Source organism: Grampus griseus, assembly GCF_964374135.1.
Source record: "Grampus griseus genome assembly, chromosome: 14".
NCBI lineage: Eukaryota > Metazoa > Chordata > Mammalia > Artiodactyla > Delphinidae > Grampus > Grampus griseus.
This window is the reverse complement of record NC_139008.1, coordinates 83,113,382-83,130,730: the sequence shown is the minus strand read 5'-3', so window position 1 is coordinate 83,130,730 and position 17,349 is coordinate 83,113,382. Positions and strand designations below refer to the sequence as shown.

The window sequence follows — 17,349 nt, the reverse complement described above, 5'->3', positions numbered from 1 at the left end:
TGGAACACGACAAAGAGTTCTTCCACCCACGCTACCACCACCGGGAGTTCCGGTTTGATCTTTCCAAGATCCCAGAAGGGGAAGCGGTGACTGCAGCCGAATTCCGGATCTACAAGGACCACATCCGGGAACACTTCAGTAACGAGACGTTCCGGATCAGCGTTTACCAGGTGCTGCAGGAACACTTGGGCAGGTGGGTGCTGTACTGGTGCCTGGGAGAGGTCCTGAGCTGCTTCAGCTGCAGAGGAGCTGGTGGCCAGAGGATGCGACCAGACTGGTCATGACCGCTCCCCCCGTGGATCACCAGCCACGTGCCCTGGATGGAGTATCTTTTTTTAGAGATGGTGTATGGTGTATGTCTCCACCTCTTAAAACTATCACCATCAGCAGATCGAGTTAGGAATAGGGGACAGCCAGGTGAGCCAGGGATTGGGTGGCCCCCGTGAGGAATTATGGGTAGTCTGGGTCAGCCTGTGTTTAGGGGGAACGAGGAAGAGGAAGAAGCGTTTTTGACGGTCTGCTTCTCTCCCATGTGATGTCAGGCCACCAATGAAAGTGGCCATTTGTAATAAAATGCTAGGGGATAAAAATCCCCAAATCAAAAATAAACGGTCAGAGAACTCTGAGCCTTCCAGGAATCTTGAGGTCAGGAACGAAAAGCTTGGGTTGAAGGACTTTCATTTCTTGAGACCCTTCCGTTTCGTTTCAAAGTCCTCTGAGAGGTGAGAAGGCTGAGAGAATGGGCTGGAACTTCTTTTTTTTTTTTTTTTAACATCTTTATTGGGGTATAATTGCTTTACGATGGTGTGTTAGTTTCTGCTTTATAACAAAGTGAATCAGTTATACATATACGTATGTTCCCATATCTCCTGCAGTCCCGAGGTGGTGCTGCCTGGTGGCTGGGTTTTTGGACATCGCGGGCTCTTGGACTTTTACTCCCACCGGCACCACCTGCCACTCCTCATGACGGAAGAAAGGTGGTGTGGACGCCCCCTTCTGCTGGGCTGTCCTAGCGTCTTCAGCAGGAAAGGGGACCTCGTAGCACGTTTGGGGACATAGCGACTCTCAGCACCTGGCTTGGCAGGCACTGTCATTTGGAAGGTCATCTTAAATACTAAGAAAACCAAGCTTGTCTTGAGTGTTTCCAGTGTTTCGCCTTCGTTAACTGCCTCTGCGCCCAGTTTCTCGTGTTGTCTCAAATCAGCAGATACGTGTGCATTTATATCTTTTCACAAGTGATATCTCGTCATAGAGTCTCTCCTGCACCTACTTCTATCACTAAACCTTGACAGTCTTGACAGTAAACCTTGACCATCCTTCCACGTCCCTTCCCAGGGGGCATCCTCGTTCTTTTCATCACCACGCGTCTCCAGTCGTGTGGGTTGTGCTCTAAGGTATTCAGCCAGTTTCCTGCGGGCACAAGGTGGATTCTCAACTTTTCCGAATTATAGACGGTGTGGGTGGGGCGTATAACACACGTGCTTGTCTATCAGTCGGATATAGTTCTAGAAATAGAATTGTGGGGTCGGGGGCGCATACCTTGGTGACTCTGATAGATTTTGCTGAACTGCTCCCTTTGGAGGCTGTGTCAATATATACTTCTGCCAGCCACATGGAGGGGGACTGTGGCCCCATGTGCTCCCCAGCATGGGCTCTTATTGCACTGTTTTGATCTTAGTCTGTCTGATGGGTGACACGTGGCGTCTCAGTGTGGATTAAGTTTGCATTTTAGAGCGCCCGCTTGAATGCACTGCCCTGTACTGCTCCCCTGCTAGAGAGGATGGCAGACCCTCCCTGAGGGGATGGCACCTTTCTGGAATGTGGGTGTGGCTCGGAAGGGGGTGCGGGCAGCAGACAGCCTTGGCAGTCACCTCCGAATCTTACTAAAGGCACTCAGGTGCCCCACTTCACCCTGGTGGGCTGGACCCTGGCCCCCAGACCCAATTTCAATAAGAAGCATTGAGTTCAGTCCCCCAGGGTAACATGTTTGCTCTGTACTCTGACGGATCCCCCGGGACTCTTGAACGAGAGCACATGTTTGGCTGTTTTCTCCTGAAGCCTGACCAACTGGGGCGAGGCAGATACCCAGAGGCTATCTGTCAGTAGCACTCGATCGGTCCACTTGTGCAAAAGCCAAGCCCTGCTCACACCCCAGGGCCTCCTGGCAGGCTCCCCAAAGCTGCCTCAGAAACCTCCACCCAGAGGTTTAACCTCAGGAACGTAGCTGCCCCGATGGCCTTTGGCTGAGCGGGACCGGAAGGGTGGGCTGGTGTCGCCTGTGCAGCTCTTCCCCCAAGTTCTCCACGCAGGAAGGCATTCGTCCTCCCTGGCCGGCGGTCTCTGGGGTCAGCTGGGATGCTGCTGGCGTGGGCCCCTCCCTCACGTGCGTGGGAGCTTTCTTCATGTCTGGAGCATCCTCAGGCCCCGCCCTTGACGCGAGGGGCACCCCACCCCTCGGCCCCACGTCTGCCGTGTGCGCCCGCTCCACTCCACGCGCCGGGAAGAGCAGCGGAGACCCAGCAACGGGCGAGACGGGCCTGGCGTGCACGTGCCTCCCTCGCGGGGCGGGTGGGCTGCGCAGAGGCCACTGCATTTGGAGAGACCCGTGGGAGCCCAGCCATTTGCTTATTCAACCACTGCTGCTAAACCGCTGGAATAAACCAGCCCGGCTCACGGGGGCAGGGACCTCGTCTCAACTCTGTGTGAGGGGTGTACCGGTTTCCTGCCCTCACGAAGCACCACACACTGGGTGGCTTGAAACGATAGAAATGTGCTCTCTCACAGTGCTGGGGGCCGGAAGTCTGAAATCAGGGTGTCAGCGGGCTGTGCTCCTTCTGAAATTTGCAGGGGAGGATCCTTCCTGCCTCTTCCAGCTTCTGGTGCTGCCGTCGATGGCGTTCCTGGCGCTCGGCGGCGCCGCTCCCATCTCCACCTCCGTTGTCACATGGCTCTGGCATCCTCTCTGTGTGCCTCTCTCCTCTTCTGTTAAGGAGACCAGTCATCTTGGCTTAGGGGCCGTCCTGCTCCAGCATGACTTTTCATTACTTAACTGATCATGTTCATAAAGACCCTAATTCCAAATAAGGTCACATTCAGAGACACCAGTGGTAGGACTTGAGCGCATCTTCTTAGGAGATACAATTCCATCCATAACAGGGGGTGAAGACGGGCAGTCAGCAAATAAGCAAATAAATAGGCCCACTGGCCAGACAAGGTGACTGGTGGTCCTTGACGGCCTGTTGAGCTGGGGATATTTGAAGGACTAGAAGGAACTGAAATGGGGTGCGGGGAGAGTATCTCCGGGGAACCGCAAGGGCCACTGTCCTAAGGTGCAGACAAGCATGTTTGTTAGAAGGACAGAAGGGAGGTGATGATGCGGGGGTGGGTGTGAGCCACTGGGTCCTCACTTAGAAGAAACACAAGCCTTTGGCTTCCCTAGTGCCTGCTGGCAGCCCCTCAGCCTTCTGTCTGTGTCAACCTGCTGACTTCGTGGGCACTGGTCCCATAACAGTTTGAAGTGGCTGCCTCCTCAGCCCTGCCTTAGCTCCATGGGGTGGATCCAGAGGCCCTGGGAGGGGAGAAGGCCTGAGTCACTGTGGTTGGAAGAGGGACAGGCGGGACAGGACAGCTGTCAGTGGCTCTGTGGCCGGCGTGGCAGGTTGCCCCGAAGAGCAGCTTGGCCACAGGCCACCTCTGGGGACGCTCAGGCCAGCGTTGGGAATTCCTGCCTCGGGGGGCTTTGGGCTTTGCTGGGAGACCGAGTCCCCCCTCAGCAAATGTTTGAGTACCTGCTGTGCTGGGCGATGGTGGACGTGACCAGACCCCAGTCCGAGCCCTTGAGGAGGTCACATTCAAACAGAGGAGGAGACGCAGGAGGACACGGCAGGTGCAAAGCGTAAAGCAGAGCAGAGAGTGGACCGAGAGGCCGCAGGAGGGCCGCAAGGGGCTGCTTGCTTTAGATTTCTAAACCTCCTATCTATACTTCTTTTTCTGGAATTTATTTATTTTTTATTTATTTATTTTTGGCCGCGCCGGGTCTTCGTTGCTGCGCAAGGGCTTTCTCTAGTTGCGGCGAGCGGGGGGCTACTCTTTGTTGCGGTGCGCGGGCTTCTCATTGCGGTGGCTTCTCTTGCGGAGCACAGGCTCTAGGCGCACGGGCTTCGGTAGTTGTGTCTCGTGGGTTCTAGAACACAGGCTCGGTAGTTGTGGCGCACGGGCTTAGTTGCTCCGCGGCATGTGGGATCTTCCCGGACCAGGGCCCGAACCCGTGTCCCCTGCTTTGGCAGGAGGATTCTTAACCACTGCGCCACCAGGGAAGCCCCCTATCTATACTTGAAAGAAGGAAGCAAGGCCCTCATGCTCCAAGAGTTAAAAGGTGAACATTTTTTCCAAAAAATTACTGATTTTTCTTCTGGGTAGGTTCTGTTTTTGACTCCAGAGCAAAATGATCCTATTATGTTGTTCCCCAGGTGGGATAACCCAGCTTTGAAGAGTATAGATTCGCATCCCGACATTATGTACCAGTGTGACCTTGGGAAGTAGTAACCCCTCAGAGCCTCGGTTTCCTCCTCTATACAATGGGGATAATAACTGAATCTACCTCCCAGGGCTGTGGTGAGGATAAAGGGAGTTACCATACCTACTTAGAACATAGTAAGCTCTCAATAAAGGCTTCCCCGCTATTAGAATCATCACCATCGCTGCCACCATCACCACCATCCTCACCATCACCACCACCATCACGGGGAACGCAGAGACCTGCTTAGGAAGATGAAGGGCTCCAGGTCTGGGTGGTGGTACTGCCTTTGCCCTCTATGCTAAATCCCTTAATTTCGCCGTTTCTGATGGGGATGCAGGCCTAAGCTTGCTTGGAGGTGGAGCGCTTGTTTGCGTTTCCACAGCCTGGACCACACATCCTCTTCAAGCAGAAGGCCTTTGGCTCATCTGAGCCCGAGAGGAGTTCTGATCCGGCCCCCGCCGCCCTGCTGTGTGGCCCCCTGCTCCCTCTGCTAAGGGAGCCGTGGCCTCCCTGACACCAACCGCCCAGCTGCGCAGAGCTCGGAGCTGGGACATCTGGCGAGCCTCTGCCTGAGCTCCAGGAAAGCCCTGGGCGTGCCGGGGCTTAGCTGGCTTTGGGTCGGCCTCAGCATCGCTCCCCCTGTGGCAGCCACTTTCTACAGACTCCTCTTGATCTCTTGGAATCCAGATTAAATTCCGATAATGAGCCGAGCTGGAGGACTTCCACGGCCTTTGGGCTCCACTTGCAGCTGGAGAGGCCGCCCTTGGCCGGCTGTGGGGTGAGCGGGGGCCGAGAGGCAGGTCTGGGGATGGTGGCCTTGGCTCCAGTGGCCTTGCTGGGGAGGGTGGGGGGCGGCGAAGGGCTTGCAGTCTTGCCCTCCTTTTAGGAACCCTGGGTCAGGGGCTGGCCAGTCGGGGCTTGGCTTCCAGGAGCTGGTCCCACTTCTGTCCCCCTTGGCTCTAACCCTGGTTCCAGCTCAAGATGAGGCTGTTTGAGGTGGGTGTCCTGCAAGCTAACGGGCTTCATTCGTGGAACTCAGGCTGGGCGTTTTCCAGCCTCACCCCGCCCCAGCCCTCTCCTCGCAGGTCCACGCTTTCTCCCTGCAGTGCGGCCCCACTGGTAGGGGGTCCAGCTGGTCAGTGAGACACCCTGGGGCCCGCGGGCCAGCAGAACCCGCTTGCAGGGAGTCAGTCACTGCCAAGGTCGAGATGAAGTTGACAGCTGGATAAAAACTGTCCCTCGGTCTGTCTCAGGGACCTTGGCTGCCAGGAGGTGACCTCAGAGTGGTCTCTGGGGCCAAGATTGGATCAGCCGTAGCCTGAATCACTCGAGGAAGAGGGAACCGTCCCCGTGACGGGCCGGAGGGGGAGGGGGGCCGAGGGGCTGCTCGCCAGTTCCCTTCGCCCCAAGGCAGCCGCGGGCATTGAGGAGGGTGGAGGCCAGCGCTGTGCCCGTGCTGCCCACGTGGGGACCTTGTAACCTGCAGCCCCGCCAGCAGCCCCGCCCCAAGGCTCCCAGCTCCCTGCACAGAGGAGGTGCCACGGGTCTCCTCAGCCGGTGTCCCCACCCTCCAGGAATTCGCACGCCTGCTGCAGCTCCTGCCTTCCCTCGAGAAGGAAGCTTCGTCCAGAGCTTCCCTGACCCAAGCCCAGGGCCATCCTCGCCCTTTAAAAGCTCAGCTCAGTGACACGGCTCCTCCGGCATCAGATGAAAACGCAGGTTCCAAGTCAGGTGGCTGGGGTGCAGCCTGAGCTTCTGTGTTTCTGACAAGCTCCCAGGGGATGCGATGCACAGAGGCGGGCGAGAAGGCGCCGGGTGGACAGGGCCCCCCACTGTGGGGACATTGTGGTCTCCATGCCCCAGGGTGGCCTCAGGGCGGCGGGTCATCGGACCCTTCCCAAGTCTTTGTCGCATCAGATAAAGGTAAAGAACTTGGTAACGAGACTGCTTTTTTTTTTTTTAATTATTTTATTTATTTTATTTATTTATTTTTGGCTGCGTCGGGTCTGCGTTGCTGCGCGCGGGCTTTCTCTAGCTGTGGCGAGTGGGGGCCATTCCTTGTTGCGGTGCGCAGGCTTCTCATTGCGGTGGCTTCTCTAGTTGCAGAGCACGGGTTCTAGGCACGCGGGCTTCAGTAGTTGTGGCTCGTGGGCTCCAGAGCGCAGGCTCAGTAGTTGTGGCGCACGGGCTTAGTTGCTCCGCGGCACGTGGGATCTTCCCGGACCAGGGCTCGAACCCATGTCCCCTGCATTGGCAGACGGATTCCTAACCACCACGCCGCCAGGGAGGCCCACGAGACTGCTTTTTATCTGACTTCAGTCACCATGAGCCTGTCTGGACCAAGGGGCGTGGTCGCACCGCAGAGCACTTCACCTTCCTTGAGGACCTTGGAAATGATTCTGCGAAGGCTTGATATCCCCATTTTACAGGTGTAGAGACCGGCTCAGAGGGGAAGTAACTTACCTGAGATCCCACAGCTCAAATGGGGCAGAGGCGGGACTTAGCCTCAGGTCTCTTGGACTCCAGGGCTCGTGTTCCTGGCCACGGCAGCACCCTGGGGCTTCTTGCTTGTATGGATTTCCTTCCCTGGAGTAAACAGGCTCAAACAGGGCGACTGTGAGTCCCCAGCTGCGGTCCTCACCCCTGGCCGTGCATTAGAATCACCTGCGGGGGGGGGGCTTTTCCGACTCTGGCTACATCAGGGTCTGGGGTGTGGCTGGGCCTCAGTATTTTCTGAGCTCCCAGGTGCTTCTCTGTGTAGCCAGGTCTGAGAACAGGTGGCTGAGCTCTCTCTTCTCCCTCCCCTGTGGGCTGTCCTATGCGCCCAGGAAAAAGAAGGGGAGAGATTTCTTCTAGCCCAGGCCCCCAAGTTCCTCTTGCCTTGGTCTCTCCAACAACACTGTTTCTCTCCCATTGGACTGAGCCCCAAGTGTGGTCCAGGCCCTGATTAACAGTGTCAGTGGCACAGGGAAGGGGCAGGCTGAGGGTGGAGGTCCTGTGGGCTGTGGTTCTGAAGGCTTCCGGAATCTCCTGGAGCCTTCCTGCTGAAGGCCCGCGTGCCCGGTTCCACTCTCCTGGCTTTCACCTTGCATCACAACCCTCCGCCACAGGGCGTGAGCTCCGCAGAGGGCAAGGAGGGAGCACTGACTGCCCAGGCACGGCCGGAACGTCCTGGAAGGTCCAGGGAGAGCAGCTTGGTCCAGGGCACCCAGGCACTTCTGGCTGCCTTCCCCCAGGCCCCCTCCAAATCCCAGCACAGAGCGGCTCCAGCAGGAGCCAGGGCCCCTTGGGATCCACTCAGGTGTCCAACAGGCTCACTCTGGAAAAAGCCTGCATCCGGCGCCCCCCCCTGCTGAGCAGATGGCAATCTGCTGTGTCCAGCCCCCGCGTCATGCCAGTCAAATCGCAGTTGGGCTGCCCTGCTCGGCAGCCCGGGACCAAATGTCCACATGTCCATCGGTTTCCTGTCCTGCAGGCTAAGGCCATCGTGGGCCTTGTTGCTTTTTAAAATCTCGGTGCCTTTTGTTTCCTTCCGTAATTCATCCCCTAACTGGCTTCACAGGGAAGATACGAGCGGTGGTCAGGGAGTCGGTGGCGACAAACTCTGTGCGTCAAGTGCTTGCAAGTTGCACGCACGCTAAGTCCTCACGACGACCTTGAGACGTCTATATCCTCCCGTTCTGTGGATGTGGTCATTGGGGCACAGAGAGGTCAAATGACCCTCCCAAGGTCCCACCCTCCCTGCAATTCAAAACCAGGCACTAGGTAAAATTTCGGGGCCCCACCCCCAGAATTCTGATGTAACGGGTCCCAGTATCGCCTTGACACTGGTTTTTTTTAAAGTCCCCAGGGTGGACTTGATCCTGTCCTTTCCTGTTCCTTTGAGGATCTGTGGGACCTTGCAGGAGTCACGTCATCCGTTCAGCGTGGGTGGAGACTCCTGCCCTGCGTCCCCTCCCAGGAGTGCGTGAGATGTGGTTGATGCTGGTGAGTGCCAGTGTGGGATTCCCCAAGGTGAGCGGATGGCAACCTAGATGCCTCTTTGGGAGAGGAGGTTACAGACGATGACGCTGGGGAGCCTTTAGGAGGACCTTCTTCTGTGCCTGCCCTGTTCCCATCATTCCATATGGATTTAATGCTTAATGACCGTGAAGGTCAAGGAGACCAAATGTCCCGTCAGTCAGTCCCCTTGCAGACCCGCCTTGTGGAAAGGGCCGCTCCTTTACCTCTTGTCCATGAGGCAGATGCCTTCGAATTCACGATGTAATATACACGCTCCCAGGTGGATAACAGTTCTCTGAACTGAGAGAAGAGTTGGCTGCCTTTGCTGACGGTGACGATGACAAAGCTGATTGTCCAGAGCACTCTGTCCTTCCCACCACAACCCCCTGAGGGAGGTACCATCACCCACCCCATTTTACAGGCAAGGAAACTGAGGCACAGTAGCAGGTTAGGGTTAAGGAAAGGAAGTTTGCATCTGTCCCCAGTCACATCTGGTTTTCCTCCTTGGCTGATGGATACACATTTGCTTTTCCCTTCATGGCAATCCTAGGAATTGGGTGATGGGAGGGAAACGTATTTTCTGCACAAGAAAACTGAGGCCGAGAAGATGGAAGACCTGCCCCGCTTGCCCCAGTGATGCTGTGTGGACAGCTGGTAAAGACCAGGGGCTTTGGAAGCAATTGGATTTGCCTCCCACTCCACCACTTGGAAGCTGCGTGAACTTGGGTGGGTCGTGGCCCGCCATGAGCCTCATCGGGCTTTTCCACAAAGATCTGAGTGGGAGCCGTGGTGACCGTGATGGTGGCCCAGCAGCAGGGCCAGAGACGATCTCTCCATGAGGGCAGGCGTCCAGTGTGTTTTGCTCACTGTTGTATCCTTAGTACCTGGAAGCTGGCATATAGTAGGTGCTCAGCAAAACACGTGTGCATGAAGGATCTGCCCTTCTAGCCGTGGGCTTCCTGACTTGACAGACTGTGGCTGCGTCTTGCACAGAGGAGTTTCAGTACCAAGCACGGGGGCTGGTACGAGACCGTGTGAAACAGGTCCCTGCTGGCCGGGGGAGCGCTGGCCCTCCTCTCACACTTCCCACACCTCCCACCTTGGGCCCGTCAGTCCCAGCAAGCCTTCCAATGTGTTCTCTCCTCCAGAGCTGAAACCCGAGAACACCTCGTTCGCAACCTTTCCTCAGCATCTGAGCCCAATTTCCAAAAAGTGAAAATTGCCCATAATTATAATACTTTTCAATCCCAGGGAAGTTTCCCTGTGATGATTATAATTATATTATTTTGAGCTTGTGTGCCAGTGGGTACCCAAGGGTGGATTGGTTCTCGTCTGCAAGTAGGGGACATGTCAGCGTGTGTGCCATGGCCCCGGATTCCCTACACTGGAATGAATTTTGGAAGAATGGGCTTCAGTATTGGGGGCTGGCTGTATAACTTGATCCCAGCGCTTTAATTCCAAAAGCACTTCATACTTGGACCTCTGCTCGTCCATAGGAGTCTATTTTTCCAAATGTATTAACATCTGTGTTTCATATCAGGGCCCGTAATTGCTTTAGCCTTTTTGGCAGGAGACAGAGAGAATTAATATTTTTCAGTTTGGTCATGAGCAGTGGGTCATCTGTAGCTGGGAAGAAAAGTGCCTGCTCAGATGTGAACTCAGTAAGGATGGGAAATGCAGGATCACCGGGAAAGGGACGTTTTAAAAGGAGTCAACCATGGTTAAGGAAGCCCTTGGTTATTTCAAGTTCAGGCTGGAGGTCAGCATCTGGGTAAATGCTCAAGGTTCTTCCAGACACTGGTCCTTCCTTTGTCTTCCTACCACCAGCCCCCAGCAGCACCATTTTCTTCTTTTCTCCACAATGTCCAAGGCTTTGCCTTTTGTCACTCCAAAAATGGAGGAAGGAAAGCTGACACCTGGCCTGCAGTGCGGCGAGCATGCCACCACACCCCCTCAGGGATCCAGGGCAGGCATCGCTAATAGATCACAGAGCTCCTTCCTGCCTACCCGGACCTTGGCCTGAATCCTCAGTACAGCTCCGCTAGCTGAGGCAGCTGCTGCTAGTTGAGTGAAGCTGCCGTCGAGTGAAGCTGCCGTCGAGTGAAGCCTGCTGGCCACCCGTCTCAGGTCAGGCTTCCCTGAAGTCAGACCCTGAGCTGAAGACTGTGTGAAGGTGCACGATCAGAAAACGTTTCCAGAAAAAGCAGGTGCATGGGGAAGTGGGCCTGGAAAGACAGGCAGCCAGGCAAGGGGGTGGTGCCGGGCAGAGCCCCGCGGAAGGTGACTTCGGCTCCCTCGTCCTGTAGGGACTTCTGGAGGGGTGAGTCGTACCCCTCCCTGCACTCACGGGTCAGGGAGCTGACGTGCTGCTACCTCCTCATCCGCCAGTGCTGTCTGAGGCAGGTTTCTCAACCTGGCATCACGGACACTTGGGGCTGCCCTGTGCACTATAGGGTGTTTAGCGTCCTCCCTGGCCTCTGCTCGTGAGATGGCACTGCCAGGGTGCGACAACCCAAAACGTCTCCAGACGTTGTCACATGTCCCCTGCGGGACCCCTGGGGAGGGGGAGGTGCACTTCCACCCTGGATGTTCACAGGTGAAGGGGTGCTGGCACCTGGGAGGGAAAGCCCCCGGGAGCCAGGGAGCCCAGGCAGAAGCACCTGAGATGCTGCGCTTGTGGATAAGCCGGAGGGGGTGCTGCTGGCCCTGACCCAGGCTTGAGTGGGGAGTCCCTCCCCACCCTGTCTCCTTCCTGCCTCCCATTCATCGTGCTCACTGCTATCCTCCCCTAAAGCCCCACTAAGCTCCAGCCACGTACCTGCTCACACGGGTCCATCCATCGGCCCCATGGTCTGGGATGGGAAGGCCCAAGCTGAGCTGTTGTCAGGACCCCCTGGGACCACGTTTAAAGAGAAAAATACAGATTCGTGTGTTTAACCACAGCCAATCTGGTGTAGGGACCGGAAGTCTTTGTTAGCATTCTTTTTTTAAAAAAAGATTTTTTTTAGAGCAGTTTCAGGTTCACAGCAAAATTGAAGGAAAGGTACAGAGACTTCCCCTATAGCCCCCATCCCCACACGTGCACAGCCCCCCCATTATCCACATCCCACACGAGATGGTACATTTGTTACAACTGAGGAACCTCCATCGATACATCATTATCACCCAGGGTCCCTAGTTTACATCAGGATTGACTCTTGGTGTACAGTTTATGGCTTTGGACAAATGTGTATGACATGTATCCATCGTCACAGTATCTTTATGTAGAGTACTTTCACTGCCCTAAAAATCCTCTGTGCTCTGCCTGTTCATCCTTCCCCTCCCCTCAGCTCCTGGCAACCACCGATCTTCTTACCGTCTCCATAAATTTGCTTTTTGCAGAATGTCATACAGTTAGAATCATACAGTATGGAATTATTATTATTAATTGTTAAAAAGAAGCTCCCAGGACTGGTCACATACTTTGTGAGACCCAGTGCAAAACGGAAACATGGGACTACTTGTTAAAAATGCATTAAAGGGGACTTCCCTGGTGGTCCAGTGGTTAAGACTCTGCCCTCCCACTGCAGAGGGCACCGGGTTCGATCCCTGGTCAGGGTAAGATCCCACATGCCATACAGCGTGGGCAAAAAAAAAAAAAATGCATTAAGGATTTCAAGGCAGTGACTGCAGAGCATTAAACCAAGCACGAGCCCTCGTATGTGTGGGCTCCTGGGTGATTGCCCAGGTCACATGCCCATGAGGCTGGCCCTGCAAGCGACCTGGGTATAGATATCTGTTGCTGTCTATACACATATGAATGCTTCTCATCTGTACCTTGAGAGTCCAGTGCTTTACTGCAGGGATGCACACCTTCCACAGTCCAGCTCCAGCCTCACCTCCAGCTGCCGCCTGTATACACACACACACAGAGACACACAGGTACACATACAGACATATACACACACAGAGATACAGGCACGCAACACACACAGATACACATACAGACGTATACACACACAGAGATACAGGCACGCAACACACACAGATACACATACAGACGTATACACACACAGAGAGACACACAGGCACACAACACACACACACACACACACACACACACACATGACCTGTGGTCCAGCCAGCTTGGCTCTCGCACACCCCCCTTTTCTCCAGAGATACCTTGTTTTCTGGCCTCTGCTTTCCCCCAGCTGGTCTCCCTTCCCTGTCTCTTCAGTCCTCACTCTAGTTTAATCCTTCCACCCCCCTGGAAACCAGAGTTTAGAAAAACATAATTTACTTTTTATTACTAGATCGTACTTTTCAGAATGGGTTTAGATTCACAGAAACATTGACTAGGTGGCACACAGAGCTCCCATACGCACTGTAGCCGGGCTCCCCTGTTAACCTCTTACATTAGTTTGGTGCATTTGCTATAGTTAAGGAACCCATGTTGATGCATTATTATTATGAACTGAAGTCAATAATTGACCCAGATTTTCTTGGTTTTTACCCAGTGTCTTTCTTCTGCTCCAGGACCCCTTCCAGGACATCATATGACATTTAGTCATCACGTCTCCTTGGGCACATCTTGCCTGTGGGTTTCTTAGGCTCTGCTTGTTTCTGATGACCTTGACAGTCAACCAGCTTTTTTTTTTTTTAATAAATAAATTTATTTATTTATTTTTGGCTGCGTTGGGTCTTCGTTGCTGCGCGCAGGTTTTCTCTAGTTGGCAGTGAGCGGGGGCTACTCTTCGTTGCAGTGTGCGGGCTTCTCATGGCGGTGGCTTCTCTTGTTGCAGAGCACGGGTTCTAGGCGCGTGGGCTTCAGTAGTTGTGGCGCACGGGCTTAGTTGCTCCGCAGCATGTGGGATCTTCCCCGACCAGGGCTCGAACCCGTGTGCCCTGCATTGGCAGGCGGATTCTTAACCACTGCGCCACCAGGGAAGCCCCTCAGCCAGCTTTTGACGGAGCGTTTGTACATAATCCTCTCCCACTGTTGCTTCGTCTATCTCAACCTTACCTCTTTCAAACTCCAACTCGAATCCCACACCCTCTGAACCTGGACGCAGGTGGTCAGGATCGCTAGGTCCTCAGCCTGGAGCGCGCTGTGGCCTCTGGGGCTTTCGACCAGTGCACACCACCCCTTTCTGGTGCCTGGCACAAAGCCTGTGGTTTCCCTTCTTGCATGGAAACTAGATTATGAGAGCCTTTTCGGAGTTAGGATTTTAAGTTTTTTTGGTTCTTCCTCAGAACCTAGTTAGGGACTCTTTTAAAGATGACACTTGGGTCCAGAAGCAGACTTCTTATTACCCCTTGATGTGAGGTTAGGGATTTGGGCTCAACCTTTGGCTCCAGGGTTGGGCCTGTAGGCTGGGGAAGTGTAGGAGTGCTGGTCTGTGAGCCAGGTTTTCGAGCGGGACTGAGAATGAGCAGCCTGCAAGGGAGTCGGTCATTGTCAAAGGGAAGGAAAATGGGGTTCTCCTTGGACAGCGCTTTCCAGCAGAGCCCTGCTTTGTCAGGCATTACACGTGCAGCGGATCGGGGTGCATCCCAGCGACCCTGAATTCCCAGGAGAAGAATCTGTGAGGCCCATAGTCTTGATTCCTGGGCTGGAAGAGGGACCGCCCACCGGCTTCCCCTTCAGCGCTGGGTCTTCTCTCCCAGGTCCCACCCCTACCAGCCATCGTGGGAGGGGGGGTCCCTGCAGTTTCTCCTGCAGCCCATGTCTGGCCTCCAAGGGTGGGCAACTCCTGCCGTGTTGGCCTCGCCAGCTGTGACCTGGGACAGGGCCTCCGTCCTTCCTCACTGCAATGGCTGACGGGCGCTGCACGCGAGATACTTCCGCTCAGCACTGGCCTCTCCTGCCCAGGGCTTTCTCTGCCCCAGGAGTGTGTGCAGCTCACTGCAGAGTCAAAGCCCCTCACCTTCCATCGCAGGTGGATATATAGCCCAGCCTCCTCGCACCCAGGAAGCACCAGGCTGAGCTGTGTTCACGCAGCGCCCCGGGGGCCCAGCGGGTGTGAGCCCCAGAGGCCCACAGCTCCGTGTTTTGGCCCCTTTCCATCCCTGCCTCACTTCCCGCCCCGCTTCAGGTGGTTCCTGGGGTCACTTCTCAGACGAACCACTTGCATTCAAGTCCTTGACTCAGGATCTGCTCCCGGGGGGCCCCAGAATATGACAGAGGACGAGAGAGTGTGCACCTGGTAGGCTGTCGGGGGTCCAGCAGCGCAAGGCACCTGTGGCACCTGGCACAGCAGGTGTGTCCTCAGCCTCGCCTCTTCCTGCCGCCACTCTTTGGTTTAAGGAGCCACTGGTCTCAGACACCCCCTCCCTCCTCTGCATCGAGCTTCGGGTCTGGCCTTTGTTCTCGAAAACCTTGACTGTGGTGCTCAGGACACTTGCTTCTGTCTGCAGACTCCACTGCTGAGTTCATTTCCTCTCTCCCTTGTCTGCCTGGTTCACTTAACTTTTCTTCGCCTGGGTTTGGAATCTTAAAACAGCCTGTGGTTGTTTTTTAAAAAAAAAAAAAAGTAGGAAAGATGACACAGCACAAACACTGGGTTTGTGCTGGTGTGTTTGTTCCTTGAGTGTGCATGAAAGAGGCTGCACTTACCTTGTGCTATTTCCGTCCGGAGCTGGAGGCCGGAGGAAATGGGGCAACCGGGGAAGGTCTTGAAAAATGAGTCTCCCGTCCTGGGCGTCTCGCCCGCCCACCTCCACGATGCCAGATGCCGGCAGCTGCCCAGCCACGTGGGATTTCCCATCTCAGAGCTCCATGGTGCTCCCCACAAGGCCTGGTTGTTCTGGGGCAGCCCCGGGGACCTTCATGTTTCACCTCCGAGCACTGAAATCCCCAGCGCGGCTCACTTCTCATCGTTTGGTTTCTGTATGGAGCCCACCCAGGGTGAACAGAATGCCAGGTCTCCAGGGTTCTGGAAAATTCTGGGGCCCAAACCTTGGGATCTTAAGTAAGGAGGAGCAACAGTTGGGTCCCAAAGTAAATTTGAGATTGACTTTCTTCCCAGCCGCAGCCCCCTGCCTGTCTGCGTCCTGTTGGTTTCTCCTGACAGGTGCAGACCAAGGAGCTGACCTTGACAGGGTGCTGAGGGCATAGAAATGGAGGAGATGAAGCCCAGGCAGCCGGGCAGCCTCCAGCTGGGGGTTGGCTGGGGGAGGTTTGGCCACCCTGTGATTACCTAGCCAGGACCTGTGGAAGGTGGGGAGCGTGGAGGTGCCTGGGGACGGACCAGTGTGTGTGACCAGGCAGCCTAGTGCCCGTGACCTGGGAGGGGGCTCCCGGTGGGTACAGGGTGGATGGTGGGCAGAGGCCCAGGGCACTGGAGGCAAATGCATCTCTGGAAGCACCTGACTCATTAGAAAAAACATTCACTCTTCCTTTTTAATAACACAAACTACAGAGAGTGACATCAGAAAACCTCCTTGGCTGATAGAAACTCCAAAGATACCAGCACATTCATTCAGAGGTCTTCTATTTGAGACCTACTGTGTGCTATGTTGTTTGCTAGGTGCTGGGACTCCGACGGAGGTGAGCAAAGTAGGACTGGTTCTGGCCGATAAGGAGCTTAAAATGTGTTGGGGAAAGAGGAAAACCCAAAGAACCACATGAACACATTTAAACTCTAGCCTGAGTGCTGGAAAGGAGAGGCTGCGAGGATGTATAATGAGGACCTACCCATCAGAGTGTCAGTGGAAGCTTCCCTGAGGAGCTGCAGGGTGCCCAGGGACGACAGAGGCGAAAGGACAGGGAACAGTCTTCCAGGCAGTGGGAACAGCATGTACCAAGGCCTGGAGTGGGCCAGAGTCTGGTATAGATGGCAGCCTGAAAGGAGGCTGGAGTGGCTGGCCCTGGGGGGCAGGTGGAAGGACAGTGGAGTGAGAGGAGGTGTCGGGGAGGGAGGGGGGCCAGACCACCCAGAGCCTATAGGGAGGGTGACTAAATGCCCCCATGTGCGCACCTGGAATTAATAATGACCTCCTTCCTCTCCCCAGAGTCTCCCAGTTTGGACCGGCAGTTACATCATCTCCCTTATCATGGAACACATTAGTGAATTTTGGCTTTTTTATCCTAAGACCTAATAAAGGGTTTAGGGCAGGGCAGTTAGCTGTTCAGAATCGGGGTTCTGACAGCCTAGCCGGCTGCTGGGGACAGACGGAGTGGGGGAGGAGGAGGGTGGAAGGAAGGCTCTGAGGTTCCTCCAGGTGGCTGCTCTCCCTCCACCCCGGGAGCGTTTGGAAGCTTCCCTGAGCCTCAGTCTCCCACCTGTGCAAGGGGACAACAGCACCTGCCTGCCTCTCAGGTATCGTAGGGTTCGGTGGGCCGCCTCCACGCCAGACCTGTTCTATGATCATTGCCTCTCGAATGAGAGTCAGAACGATGTGGTGGTGAGTGAATCTGCTGCACTCTGGAGCCTTCAGCCTGGAGTCTTCAGCTCTGTGCCGGCATCTCGACTGTCCCATCCCAGCTGATGCATCCTTAGAACAGTCCTCATCGTTACCCCCACATTACAAACAATAGAACCTGAAGGACAGAGGTTGGCTTGCCCTGGGTCACTCCACAGGGGTTTGATTTCGGCTTTCCTAGGACCCAAAGCCTTGTGTCGTCATGCATACATCCCTGACCCCCCAAAGTGTGACCCAAGGGCCACCCTGGCGACGTCATCACAAAGAGGCTCCTGGGCTCCACTTAGACCTCCTGACTGTTGCCTCCTGCTGGGAGCTGCATCCCATTTTTAGGTGCCGACTTGATCCCTTTCCCCTCCTGCCCCCGTGACCTGCTTTCACACACGAGTTGGAAAGCCTCTGCAAGCGCACTCCATGGCTGGAGG

General features: G+C 55.3%; 1 protein-coding gene across 1 annotated transcript in view; it reads left to right on the top strand.

Moving 5' to 3' along the window:
• Window positions 1-17,349, top strand: part of BMP7 (bone morphogenetic protein 7) — an 87,909-nt gene that overhangs the window by 32,038 nt on the left and 38,522 nt on the right. The window contains exon 2 of the mRNA XM_082671012.1: window positions 1-193. Coding sequence (XP_082527138.1) covers window positions 1-193 — 193 coding nt within the window. The remainder of the gene's footprint in view (window positions 194-17,349) is intronic.